Below are 14,594 nucleotides of genomic sequence, written 5' to 3'. Positions count from 1 at the left end.
GAAAGAGGGTTGCAGAATGGCTTTGACTTCTCATTATATATCTTTAATACTTTTTTTGTGTGTGGTACTGGGGATGGAAACCAGGGGCATTCTACCTTTGAGCTATCTATACCCCGGCCCTATTTTTTGTGGCCCTAATTTTTAGTCCTTTTTTTATGTTTGAAACAAGGTTTCACTGAGTTTCAAGGGGCCTAAATAGTAGCTGAGGCTGTCTGCAAACCATGATCCTCCCGTCTCTGCCTCCCGAATGCTGGGATTACAAGCATGTGCTACCACTTTTGCCCAGCTGGCAAAAGTTTTCTAATGAAAGCCAATTGCCCCTCTGAGAGAGGGCTGCATGCACATCCATGGACATAGTTTGTTGTTCCAGAATGTTACATGGGGATATTTAGAGAAGGAGGCATAGTGTATAAAGAGAATCATGTGAAGGGGAGTGTCTCTCTGAGCTGAGGCACTCAAGTCAAGAATAGCACCCATCTTCTGGTATCATCCACTGTTGGTCAGACCTGGATTTGGGGAGACCACATGTAGGGAGCAACGTAAAAAGTGATGAGACCTAAGTTTTAATGTGAAAATGAGGAAAAACACAGATGCTAATATTTCATGCTCCAGTAAACCCATTAGGAAGTGACTAAATCTGGAGGAATGTGAAATATGGCACCAATTCCAAAGAACAAGTATCTATGATGATATATGCATCTTGTACTTTGGGTTTAAATATGAATTTAATGAAACAGAAAATTGAAACTGGCTGTGTGAGTCATGATAAGTAGTGGCATTAGGTTTCAGAAACCACCTTCGGCAACAATAGCGTAGTCCGTACTCGCGCAACAACGTGACATTCATGATTTCTGTTCACATCACAGCTGGATATGTCTAGAAAAACCTAAAGTTAGGAGTGGGATGGGAAGGATGTTGACTATGGACAGACCTTCATCAGCACCAAGTCCTTGAAAACAAAACCACGTGCAGCTACACAATTAGACACTAGACACAAAGTCAGCAAAAATGCCACGTGTACAAAGAGTGGACTGTCTTTGAGACTGACAACTGGTACATTCTCTCCATAAATCTGGTCACAAATCTTCCAAAATCATTTCAGCATATGCCAGGTGATAGGTGGAGAAGCAGCTTGGGGCAGAGCTGGCTGAGAGTCAGGATGGCTACACTCTCTCTGTAGGCTCTGTAGTATTGTCTCCTGTGTGCTTGCGGATTCTCACTCACAGGGTGGTGCAGTGCTAGCAGGTGGCTGCCAGTAATGTAGGATGCTAGCTTTTCTTTTCTTCTGGGGTCCCAGACTCTGACTTCTTCACTGCCGTGGAATTTGTCTGAACCTTGCTTTTGCCGATGGTTGGCTTCTTTGGTTTCTGGTTATTGGTTTGAAGGGATTTCAGCCCCAGCATTTTACAATATTTGTTACACTGGTGTAGAGCTTTGAACTGATCAATGAAGGACATGGAACAGTTGCCTTTAAATCCTTTGTACCTGCAAGTTTGAGGAAAAGGGAAAGATTATTTTTTTTTAAATCAGGACATTTTACCAGTTTTAAAATAAAAATTTGAAATGAAACTGACGATGCATGGAAAATATATTTATTCCTATTCCAGGCAAAGAGGGCCATGTGGTTCATACAACTAATGAGAGATAAAAACAAGGATTAGTGAATGGATTACAAAAGTGCAGGAAATACACAAAATGGAATTTTACTCTTACACAAAGAAGAACAAATTGTGTCATTTGTAGTCAAATGAGTGGAACTAAAGAATATTATGCTAAGTGAGATCATCCAGCCTCAAAAAATTGAGGGTCATATGTTTTCTGTTGTATGTGGAAGTTAGAGAGAAATTGGGAGACAAAGCAACTTCAGAGAAGTGAGGAGAGATGCTTCATTTAGTAGAATAGTGGAGGGCGATTCAGAAAGGGAGATAGTAAGGGAAAGAAGGGACTCAATGAAGAAAACAGTTCAAATAATGCTGTGTGTGTGTGTGTGTGTGTGTGTGTGTGTGTGTGTGTTTATCATATGAGGATGAGGAAGGAGTAGGGTGGGACCTGGAGAGAAACACACCAAGTGCTATGTGCCTGTATGTTGCTATCACTCAGAACCTCCTTATGGTGTATAATCCAAATGCACCAATAAAAATATATTTTTAAAAATTGAGGAATTCAATAAAGACAAAGATCCACTGGCCTGCACAGTGAAGGTCAAAAGCCCAAGACTCTGCCAGCATGCCAGGTGTTCATGGTGCCACACACAGACTCATCATTGTCCCTTTCCTACGAGCTATAGTGACTAGTTATACTGGACCATATTGGTGAAAGTTAGATTTCCTAATGACCCCAAAGCCACTCCCATCCTGCCCAGAGGTGGCAATACTAGAACTTTGGAACTGGAGGAGATTATTTAGTTTAGAGCCTTTGACTTATAATTGAAGGAATTTAGGCTGAGAGATAAGACCAGCCCAGGGAAAACTAAACAAGGTGATAGAAGAGTCGATGAGAGGCAGCCCTCTGGGTCTTCCTCGGGCAGCAGAGCTCTCCCTATGACACCCCAGCTTGTCTCCAGAAGGAGAAGACCCTAGGCCTTGTCTCCAGATGGCTCTAGGAGAGACGATGCTGACCCCTGCCCAGGAGTAGTCTCAGGGGCTCTTACCTTGAGTAAAGAACTAATACTCAAACCATGACAATGGTTTCCCATCCTTGTCTTGGCAGGTTAGTGTGCTCTTTGAATGGACAAGTGCCCAGTTCCCCCAGTCGCTCTCTCTACCTGCAGATAAACTAGATCCATCAAGAAAGCTGGCCCAAAGCTCAAGCCTTCCTGGGCTCTGGGCAGAATTTTTAAGAGTAGCAGACAACTGCTGCTTGTTTTGTAGCTGGAAAAAGTGACCCTGCAGGTCTTTCTGACAGTCACCAGAAAACCCCCAAATTCCACTTATGCCAGAGTGGATAACATGCCAGCTATACCCCAATGACTGTCACCTTCTTGGGGTCTCCCTATTCTCTTCCTTCTCACTACAGATGAGCTTCCTTGATCACCAGAGGAGTTGTCCTTCAACGTGCATCCCCCATGAATAAACCCTTGGAAGCAACATGCACATATATCTACCCATCAATGCATCTGCACACTGCCAGCAGAGTGACCTCTACAAAACTCGAATCACACCATTCCCTGACTAAAAGTCCATTGCTGCTATAGGTAAAGACAAAGTTCCTTAGCCTGGCTGCAGTCCTGCCATCTGGCCACGTCTCCCAGCCCCTGACCTCTTCTCAGCCCGGGGAGAGCCCATGCGACTCCCACGTCTAGAAGTCCATGCCCAGACTGTCCCCTCTGCATGGAGTGCGCCTGCGTCCCACCTCTCGCTCAGTCCAGCTCTCCTCTGGTTCTCAGCTCCTTTCACTTCCTCTAAGAAGCCTTTCCTGACGTCCCCACAATGTGTCTTTATGGACAGAGCACCTCTTCTTCACAGCGCTCACATACACATTGTGAGCAGAGAAACTGGCCAATGGCTGGCCCTCCTCACTCTGCAATCTCCATGGGGGCAGAGCAGAGGTCTCCACTCTCCTCACTGATGTAACCCCGCACCTAACCCAGTGAAACTCAACACAGAGAGGATGGGTGAAAACAAGCCCAAGGCTGCTCTTAGTTTTGTAGTTCTTTGGTGGTTTTGCAGTGTTCTCATGTTGACCTGGGTCAGTGGTGTGTCCTTAAAAATATAGACACACAAGAGGAAGGGACAGAAACCTTCCTCCCTCCTTTCTCTACAGAATAATTAACCAAGTTCTGTGCAAAAGGCGACAGGGAAATCAGAGAGTAAGCAAGGCCACTCGCGGTCTAGGGAAGAGGACAGATGTCAACTCATCCCAGCAACGTGAGAGGCAGGTGCTGTACCTACTGCCGGCTTAGCACACCTGGACATCAGTCTCGCTAAGCTGCTGTCAGTTTCTTCATCTCCAAAATGGGAAGAATGATAAGACCTGCCCTGTAGGGTTACTGAGAAGATGAAATGAGAAAGTCCATATAAATCACCTAGCTCAGTAAAAGACCCAGAGATTCAGTTGATGGTGGCCCCGGTATTACAATTATCAATATTATAATTGGTGTAACTGATGAAAAGATCCTTGTGAAGAGTTTTTTTTGTTTGTTTGTTTTCTTTTTTTTTTTTTTTTTAGTACTGGGAATTGAACCAAGGGGCCTTCTACCTCTGAGCTACGCCCCCAGCCCCATTTTTAAATTTTTTATTTGGAACCGGGATCTCACTAAATTGCAGAAGGTCTCACCAAGTAGCTGAGGCTGGCTGCAAACCTGCTAACCTACTGTCTCAGCCTCCCAAATGCCGAGATTACAAGTGGTGCCACCAAGCCATGCCCAGTTTATGAAGGGATTTTGAAGCTGAGATTGGAGGATGAGGAATTTTCCAAATAAAGGAGAAAAACGGGTTGTACCTGGCATACAGGGCCATTGATGTAATTTCTTTTTCCTTTTTTATTATTTTTGGTGGTGGTGCTTGGGATAAAACCCAGGCCAGGGACATTCTACTTCCGAGCTACACCCCCAGCCCTATTTTATTTTATTTTTTATTTGGAAAGAGGGTCTTGCTAAGTTGCTGAGAGTCTCACTAAGTTGCTAAGGCTGGCTTTGAACCTACAAATCTTCTGCCTCAGACTTCCAGGTGCTGGGATTACAGGCATGCACCACCATGCCCAACTTCACTGATGTAGTTTAAGGGGCCCAGTGGGAGAAAAACTTATGAGGATTTCTGCCAGGCACGGTGGCTCATGCTTGTAATATCCGCACTTGGGAGGCTGAGACAGGAGGATTGCGCAGGTTCAAAGCCAGCCTCAGCTACTTAGTGAGACCCTGTTTCCAAATAAAATATAAAATAGGTCTGGGAGTATAGCCCGGAGGTAGAAAGCCTCTGGGTCCCACCCCTAGTACCACCAAAAAGAAAAAAAAGAAAAAAAAAAGAAAAAAAAAGAATTCCAAGATGAAGAGAGCATTAAACCACTCTATTAAACCACTCAGGACCTTCTGAGTGTGGGCTCCATACTAGTGTCTGAACTATACACTGAGAAAATGGCCCTGCTAGGTGGGAGCGAGTTCAGGCAATTTCTAATAGGGCCAAACACGAATTGGCAAAACAACATTGGCATCACTGACATAAAGTGGTTGCTGTAGCTAGCATGAATCAAGAAATCGGGCCGGGCGTGGTGGCGCATGCTTGTAATCCCAGCATTCGGGAGGCTGAGACAGGAGGATCCGGGTTCACGGCCAGCCTCAGCTATTTAGTGAGGCCCTTTGCAATTCAATGAAACCCTGTTTCAAAATAAAGAATAAAAAATTGGGCTGGGGGGTATAGCTGAGAGGTAGAATGCCCCTGGGCTCCATCCCCAGTACCGCAAAAAGAAAAGAAAAGAAAAGAAAAAGACAGAGAGAGAGAAAGAAAGGAAGGAAGGAAGGAAGGGAGGAAGGAGGAAGGAAGAAAGAAAGAAAGAAAGAAAGAAAGAAAGAAAGAAAGAAAGAAAGAAAGAAAGAAAGGAAGGAAGGAAAGAAGGAAGAAAGAAATCGGGCCTCCTTCATTTGCTGGTTGAAACCATAAATGTCAGCACACCTGGAATGGCTGGAGAGTTGGACTAAGCTCTTTCCCTGTGCAATCCTAGCTGGGGATTCAGCTCTTAAGGATGTGAAAGCTTTCTTTCCTTTCTGAAGCTACAAGGCAGGCCTGCATCTCTGTCCTGACATACTTGCTGCAAATCCAGCCTGCCGCTGAGGAGTGCCCGTCCTCCCCACCACCGCCTGCTGGGAGCCCGCGTCTATTTCCCTGTGAAAAGTGACTCCAATCCCCAAAGCCAAGATCATTTGCTGGAGAAAAAGTCCACCAAAGATGAAAGCTGGGTCTATCAGTGTAGAGAAAATTCCCCTGCTAAGCATGTCATTTTTACATCTCTATCTTCCACTGCAGGAGATCCCAGAAAAGGTCAAAACTCAGGCCTGCCTGCTCCATGACTGAGCGCTTGCTGGGGGCACCTGAGGCCGTTGCACCTGTGTGTCAGACACAATGGAACTGCTGCATCCCGCCTGCCACTCACAAGGCCTCTGTCAACCTCACACCAATCCCTGAGTGTCTCAGACAAGCTGGGAGTGTCGTGGACAGGGGCAGCGTCCTGGCTTAAGCACACCAGAAACAGGCCCTGGTCATGTGTGAGTCCTGACTTGAGGCTTTTAAACCTTTGAACATCCCTCTGCAGAGCCACTTCTTTTTATATGTTTTTATTGGTACATTATAATCTCCTATGATAGTGTAAATCATGCTGACTGTGGCATTTATGCACACAGCACTTGGTGCACCCCCACCCCGGCTCCGTCCCCACTCCCTTTCCCCATACAGGGTACTGAGATTGACACTGGTATTTTCTCATATGTACTTCATATGTACACAGAGCCGATGGTAGTGATCCCTTCATTGATCCTCCCTCTTCCCCCTGCCCTTACCCTAGACCACATCCCTTACGCACTGGGGGTCTCTCCTCCATTCTCTGGCCCCTCTGGTATCTCAATTCCTCCCTAGCTTCTGCATGTTACAGAAAACATATGACCCTTCTCTTTCTGTGGCTGGCTACTCTCACTTAACATAACGTCCTCCAGATCCTTCCATTTTCCTGAACACGGCATGATTTTGTTCTTTATGGCTGAGTAAAATTCCATTGTGTGGATATCTCTTGCTCGCGGCTCACAGTGCATGCCACACACGCCATCTATGGCCGCGAGGATGGAGGTGACCACAGAGCTGGGGTTTCATGACATTTCTGCAGCAGGAGCGCCATTGCAGAGGCTCGCTACCATTTTTGTTAGACAGATGTATGATGAGGTTGAACGGCATCACCCCCAAAGTCCTGCCCTTCCCAGAAGCTCAGAGTGTGCTCCTATTTAGAAGTAATGTCTTTACAGGTGTGGTTACTTGGGGTGAGGCAAAACCAGAAGACGGGTCCTTAGTTCCAAACTACTGGTGTCTGTAGAAGAGATGAAAAGACACAGACACAGGAGAAGAGCATGTGGTGCTTGAGGCAGAGATAGTACAAGCCAAAAAACACAGGGGGTTAAGTGTAACCAGCAGAAGCTAGGGGTGGGGCATGGGACACTCTCCCTCGACCCTCCAGAAGAAACCAGCCCTGCTAACAACCTTGCTTTCAGACTTCCAGCCTCTAGAACCACAGGACAAGCAACCCCCATTTTATTTATTTATTTATTTATTTATTTATTTATTTATTTATTTATTGGTACTGGGGATGGACCCGAGGGGCTGTCTCACTCCGGGTTATACCCTCAACCTTATTTTGTTTTTTTTTTGAAAAGAGGGTTGTGCTAAGTTACCGAGGGCCTCACTAAGCTGCTGAGGCTGACTTCAAACCTGCAATCCTCCCCAAGTACTGGGATTACAATCATGTGTGCCACCACATCTGGTCAATCTCCATTATTGTTAAGCCTCTAAATGATGGTAATTGTTATGACAACCCTAAGAATCTAATGCAATAGAACAAAAAAATTGAGATTTTTTTTTTTTTTTTTTTTTTTTTTTTTTGCGGTACTGGGGATGGAACCCAGGGGCAGTCTACCTCCCCAAGCTTTTGTTCTTTATGATTTTGTTCTTTATGGCTGAGTAAAATTCCATTGTGTGGATATCTCTTGCTCGTTTTTTTTTTTTTTTTTTTTTTTTTTACACTTTATTTTGAAACAGTTTCACTGAGTTGCAAAAAAGCCTTAAAAGTGGTTGAGGCTGTCTGTGAACCTTAATCACCCTGTCTCAGCCTCCCAAATGCTGGGATTACAAGCGTGCGCCACCACGCCGGGCTCAATTATTTGAGACTTTTTTTTTTTTTTCACGATTCCGTGTTTAGCAACCCTAGCTAGGCTGACTAGCTGGGTCTTTTTATCTTTAACCTCCGAGTCTCATACTTTCCTAGCTCATCTGGTCTAAGAGCCACACTCTACAGTCTTGGAAGTGGAATAATAAATATATCACAGTGCGCAACCTCTGGCAGAGTCATTTCTCACTGATCTTTCCTTCCGGAGGGGAACGATGGGTGCAGATAGCCCGGGGACCATATTGTAATGCTGCTCAGCACTCAGGAGGTCTGGGGTGAGTCTGATGTTCTGGTTTTCTAACAAGGTTGGAGTGACCCAGGGATCTCACTTTGAGTAGCAAAAACATAAACCTTTCAAAGTGTTGAGTGATCGCAAAACATCCCCACTGGACTTTGGAATGGTCTTTATGTTTAAATTAGAACACAGGTGTAACTTATGTTCTTGAAGCCTGCGTCAAATAGCTCAATAAAACATTCCTCCTCTCTATTCCCATAATCCTCCCTTGCTCCACAAAGATCTGACACTCACTTTGTGTCCGAGACTCTGTGAGGCCGAGTTCTCGCTTGAAAACCACTCCTCTCTCCACTCATCCTGGTGAGACTTTCAGACAAGAAGCGCCACGTGACATTGAGACCAGCTTGCCGTCAGCTGGTTTGATGACAGCTCACAGCTTCCCATCGCAAATTACAACCTCCAAACATACCTCGAGAGAGGGGTGGGTGGGAGAAAGCCCACCCTTCAGCTCTGGCTGCATTGAGGAGTCCTGAGCTTCTCAGAAGGTTGAATAAAGAAAGGGCTCATTAAAGAAAACTAGGTGGGAACCTGGTACAGTGGCTCACCTATAACCTCGGTACATGGGAGGCTGAGAGAGGAAAATGGCAGGTTTGAGGACAGCCTTGGCAACTTACTGAGACCCTGTTTCCAATTTAAAAAAAAAAAAGAGGGCTGGGGTGTGGTTCAGAGGTAATATGCTCCTGAGTTCCATTCTCAGTACAAGAGAGAGAGAGAGAGAAAGAGAGAGAGAAGGAAGGAAAGAAAGAAGGAAAGGAGGAAGGCAGTCAGGCAGGCAAAGTAGGTGGGAGCTAGGTGTGGTGATACACGCCTATAATCTCAGTGCTTGGGAAGCTGAGACAAGAGGATTGCAGGTTTGAGGCCAGCCTTGGCAACTTAGAGAGAGCTGACCTGAGGGGGATGGGAGGGGCCAGAGGGAAATTCTCTAATGTACATCATGTACATTCACAACACACCAAAGTCAATCACTAAGCCAAAAAGGAGAATGAGGGAAGGGAAGAGAATGGGGTGGGAACTGGGGAAGGGCTAATTAGGTGATGTGTGCACGTATGCCTCCGCCATCTTTTACCCCATTAAGATGTATGAATATAATGCATCAATAAAAAAATAAAATTGCTGGGCGTGGTAGCACATGCCTGTAATCCCAGTGTTGGGAAGCTGAGATAGGACAGCCTCAGCTACTTAGTGAGGCCCTCCGCAACTCAGTGAGACCCTGTTTCAAAATAAAGAATTAAAGGCCAGTCATGGTGGCGCATGCTTGTAATCCCCACGTTTGGGAGGCGGAGACAGGAGGATTGCGCAGATTCGAAGCCAGCCTCACTGGCTTAAGAGACTCTGTTTCCAAATAAAAATGTAAAATAGGTCTGGGAGTGTAGCCCGGAGGTAGAACGGTTTCCAGGAACCCCAGTACCACCGAAAAATAAAAAGTAAAAAAAAAAAAAATTAAAAATAGGGCAGGAGGTGTAGCTCAGAGGCAGAATGCCCCCTGGGTTCCATTCCTAGTACTGCAAAAAAAAAAAAAAAAAAAAAAAAATAGGGCTGGGGCAGTAGCTCAGAGTTTGAATGCCCCTGGGTTCAATCCCCAGTACTGCAAAAATTAAAATAAGATAAAATAAAATAGAGCTGAGGTTATAGCTCAGAAGTAAAATGTCCCTGAGTTCAATCTCCAGTACCAAAAAAAAAAAAAAAAGAAAGGAAGAAGAAGGAAGGAAGGAAGGAAGGAAGGAAGGAAGGAAGGAAGGAAGGAGGAGGTAAGGAAAACTAGTAGTGATAAGATTCTGTGATAAAGTGCTTCAGAACCCCAGAAGACTTTGAAACTGGCTTGCAAATTCCGAGAGGGCTTCACAGCATCAAGATGGCTGTGGGTTCCTCTGGCACAGGGACACATACACACAGGTTCACAGGCACTGTCTAAGGAAGATGGTGGCCTTTCTCAGGAAAGCGATGCTGGAGGACACTTATGGACCAGTTTCTACTTCACAGCCATTTTTTCCTGTGAATCGGTACTTCCTGAAATGTATCCTATGGAGCAAAAGTCCTGTCTCACAAGATACCCATGTTTAAAAACCCATCCCATGGTATAAAATCTACAAGAAATGCATTATAATCTCTCTCCCTGCCCCCCGCCCAAGACAATCAAAGTACACACTGGCTTTAAAAAAAAATCTATAAAATTTCACACTGAAGTAACCTCCCAAACTGTTCAACCCAAGATTCTCCAAAACGATTGGACCAGGGAAATCTAATTTTCACAGTCACTTTGAAACATGCCTCTCTGTAAGAGGTGCTGAGCATTTGGGGGTTGTGATATAACACAACCACACCCATGTTTTCTAGAGAAGTCCTGTTACGGGGGTGGGTCCAGGATGAGTGACATTCACTTTGGACAAGTGACCTTCAGACACCTATCATCACAAACTCCACAGGCCCCCGTTCCAACCACCTCACCCCTCCCAGGCCTATGGAGGATGCTCTCAGTGGCTGGCTTTCGCTGCCTGCCTTGTCCAGAGACAGTCTATTCTAGATGGCTGCCTGGAGTGGAAGTCAGATGATGAACAAGAAAAAGCTGGAAGGTTCCATCTCAGAACCGGTCCCAGCCTGCTCTCTCTCTTGGTTCACAGGCCCCGCTCTGGTTCCCGCCCACTCTTGGCCTGATCTTCCAGCCTGTGGCTCCTCCCTCCAACAGCCCTGGCTGCCTCCATGGGAACCATCCCTGGCACTTTCTTCTCTGACAGACACTCAGCTGGATGAAAAGCAGAGCACTGCAAGCTTCTTCCTTTTGCAGAAAAATGAGAGACAGGTGGACAATAGCACCCTGCCCACTGGCCAGAGTATACTAGATGCCTGCACACTCGCAGGGCTCCTCTTCTTATTGTTTTAGAAGGCATCCCCAAACCAGGATGGTCTCTTGAAGGGAACCCTGAGGAAGAGACAACAGAGACGGCCCTGGAGAAAAGAGGATGCAGTCACCTATCTCGGGGCTCACTCTTGACGTGGCAGGTGTCTTGTTCCTGTGAATATGCAGGAATAGCCAGTTGAGGTGGTGCAGGCCTGTAATCCCAGCACTTGGGAGGCCGAGACAGGAAGATGGCAGGTTCGTGGCCAGCCTCAGCAATTTAGTGAGGCCCTCTGCAACTTAGCGGGGCCCTGTTTAAAAAAAAACGATAAAATAAAATAAAATAGGGCTGGGGGTGTAGCTCATTAGTAGAATGCCCCTGGGTTCAGTCCCCAGTACCACAAAAATAAAATAAAACTCAGGAAGCATAGAGAGTTCTCTTTTTATCTGAAGCTGAAACTGGAGTTGAAGGCAGAAGCTAAGGATGGGACGTTAAAGGAAAGAGCCTCTCAAATAGGCAGTGTGAGCTGTGCCCGCTGTCTTAAGCCCTAGCTTGCTGGGTCCCAAAGGCTCACTCTCATTCTACCTGCAGCTGAGAGCCCAGTGGGTTCATGGGCAGCAAAGGCGAAAGAAATGTACACGTATCCCAGGAAGCACAGGCGGCGGCAGATTTCACCCCTCTGGAGAGCACCCAACCACTGTCCTGGACAGGGTGAGGGTGGGAGACAAGGTCATGATTCCAGTGTGTCACCGGTGGGACAGTGCTGATGGTGGCCTTCCTTACTGACAAGCTCTGAAATCCTCAGGAAAGAGTCCCCTTTTTCTTGTTAGTCCCATTTTCTCTCCTCTTTATAGGTTCTTTCCCTTCTGCCTTTAACAGGTGCCTGGCTTTCTATATACACTCACTTATGCATGTACACACACACACACACACACACACCACCACCACCACCACCACCACCACCACCACCACCTTCTTTTCTAGCTACTTTATTCTGTCGACAAACATGAGTTAAAGGCCTGTGTTATGGTTAGAGCATGTCCTCTAAAGAGCTCATGTATTCAGTACTGATGCAATTCAATCGTGAAGGCTGTAATCCCCTCAGGAGGTAAGTGCATTGTAATGAATTTACTGGGTGGTAACCCAGTTGAGGAATGTCCTGAGGAGGTGGATCACTGGGGTCTGGCCTTAGGCACTGAGCTTGTATCTTCAGATTCCCTTGTTGGCTCTCTCTTGCTTCCAGCCTCCAAGATGTGAATGCAGCTCTGATCCTCCCTCCTTCTGCCTCCCCTTGTCATGCCCTGTACCCCATCGATGAGCCTGGCCTCACCTGGACTGAAGCCTTGAAATCTCCAGAACTGTGAGCAAATAAAATTTCCCTCCTGTAAATTGTGTGGTCAGTTGTTTTGAATTACAGCAGCAAGAATATTGGCTGAAACAGCCTCCTTGCAGCACATTCCTTCCTCCATCCCTGTCCCCTTGGCTTCTCAGCACTGCACTGGGCTCAGGCCCTCCTGAAAGTGCTGGTTACATTTGTATGGTCCTGTCCTGTCTGCTCAGGCTCTGACTCTCTCTCTGCGACCCCTGAACCTCCCTCCCAGCCTGCAGGGGGCAATCTCAAGCCCACCGTGCTTCTTAGAGGCTCTTTCTTCTCAGACTTGTGTCTGAAGCCAGATGGCAAATGATGAGGAGCCATCTGTGTGCCCCTCGGGTCCTGAGAAAGGACTGGGCAGGGGGCTAACGAGAGCGCAGAGTCCAAACCGGGAGTAATCCCTTGGCTGTCCCTCTCCAGTCTTTTCAACAAAGCTGTCCATTGTAAGACCCTGGGGAGCGGCCAGAACATGGCGCCCTCCGCCTGGGGGAGGCCTGTGTCCTGGCTGGCTCTGCTGGGCCTCAGGGACTCTGCTCCCATCACACACACAGAGACTTGCTGGCAGCGTGAGCCCAGTATAAATAATGAAGTGCCTGCTGTTGGTCTTGGGCCTCCAGACTTCCTTGACAGCAAAGACTGGCAGATAAGTCAGCGGAAGGGCCAGAACGCCTGCAATGCGTGGCTTTACCAGGTTAAAATGGGTGCAGGCCTCATTCCAGGGTAGGTGAGGATGGCGGCAACCTGAGGAAGTGCGGTCTGGGGCGTCAAAGCACCTGTCTCCATCACGTGGAGCCTTTGAGACTGGCCCCTTGAGGCCTGCCATCAGTGACACAGCCAGAAAAGGCCCCACTGTGAGACATACACGTTCAAAAGAAAGTCAGGAAAGTCTGTTCCAAAGTCCCTCTGCTTCCATCCCAGCAAGCTGCTCCATTCATTGCTTCCAGGAGCCGGCCTGGTCACCCCTCGCACACACTTCGCTTTCTAGGGGTGCACACTTCAAAATGAGATTCCTTTTCTTCCCATCTCCAAGTTGGTTTTTTGTTTGTGTGTTTGTTTCCTGGTTCCTGGGGATCGAACCCAGGGGCATTATACTTCTGAGCTACACCCCCAGCCCTTTTTAATTTTTTTTGGTCTTGATCCAGGGTCTCGATGGGTTGCTGAAAGTCTCGCTACATTGCCGAGGCTGCTCTTGAACCTGCGATCCACCTGCCTCAGCCTCCCAAGTACCAGGATTACGGGCATGGGTCACCACACTTGGCTTCCAACGTTGGGTTTAATTCTTTCTCTCCACCTACGCTGGTCTCTAGGACGCTGGGACTGGAAGGGGTTAAGGAAAGGGGTGGCTTTTGTCCTCTCTGCTGGTCCTGACCGCAGAGCCTTTTGTCTGGGACCCAAGAACAGCAAAGGAAAAGCGTGGGGACCTTCTTCGTTGGTTTCGCAGGGCCAGAGCTGAGCGGGCAGATGCCAGCAGAGACTGCCTCCTCAGTGCCACTGTCCCCCAGGTGCATCCCTAGCTGTGTGAGTCCTTGTCACCCCACCTTTGCCTCCTTGCAAAGAAAAGCCCTGTGCGTGTGCCCAGGGTCTCCTGCGTGTGGTTTCCATGGCGGGCCCGCCTGACGTCACACTTTCAGCTTCGTCAGTCCTTCTTCCAAGGATAGAAACCCACAGTGTTGGCTGGCGGCCACACTCAGGGTGTCCTTGGCGGCTACGATTACCCATTGTTACTGACGGGAAGAAATCTGCTCAGGGTACTGCTCTTTGTTTTACCTCAACCCGGCTATTTGGGGAGACGAAGGACAAAGTGTTGGCTCTGCTGCCCTCTGGTGGTAGAATCTGAATACTGCCTTCTCCCAGAACACGAATGCTGGCTGGGCGGGGCCACCGGGCTCCTGGATGGGGTTTGCTTTAGATTGGTTTGGGTTTGGGGTTAGGTTACATTTCCCAATCTCCCATTATCAGATTAGGCATTTTTCTTGTCTCCCTCAGAGAACTCTAAGTGGCTGAACAATTTGAAATGAGAAACGGGTTCAAAGGTCCAGTTAGGATCTTGGGTCTACCTGGAAAATGGATTGCTGGATGTCACAACGGTCCTGTCTGTGGTACTTTGACACTTGAAGGTTTTGTGACTAACATTTCTAAAAGGTGAAGGGAGCTGGGACACAGGCGATGCTTCTAGACACAATCACGTTGCTGGCACTTAAGGTCATATCACCAAGTAAAGCTGAATTGAAATGAA

At 47.2% G+C, this 14,594-nt stretch overlaps 1 protein-coding gene across 1 annotated transcript in view; it reads right to left on the bottom strand.

Annotated features, from left to right (window-relative positions):
• Positions 1 to 1,268: 1,268 nt before the first annotated feature.
• ALPK2 (alpha kinase 2) overlaps positions 1,269 to 14,594 on the bottom strand; it is a gene marked incomplete at both ends in the record, with an annotated part of 105,977 nt that continues 92,651 nt past the window's right edge. Inside the window, 2 exon segments of the mRNA XM_080714677.1 lie at positions 1,269 to 1,499; positions 1,502 to 1,598. Coding sequence (XP_080570803.1) covers positions 1,269 to 1,499; positions 1,502 to 1,598 — 328 coding nt within the window.

This window comes from Muscardinus avellanarius (assembly GCF_963383645.1).
Source record: "Muscardinus avellanarius genome assembly, chromosome: 17".
Classification (NCBI taxonomy): Eukaryota; Metazoa; Chordata; class Mammalia; order Rodentia; family Gliridae; genus Muscardinus; species Muscardinus avellanarius.
Note: the sequence above shows the minus strand (reverse complement) of the source record. Positions and strands in the feature narration are given on the sequence as shown.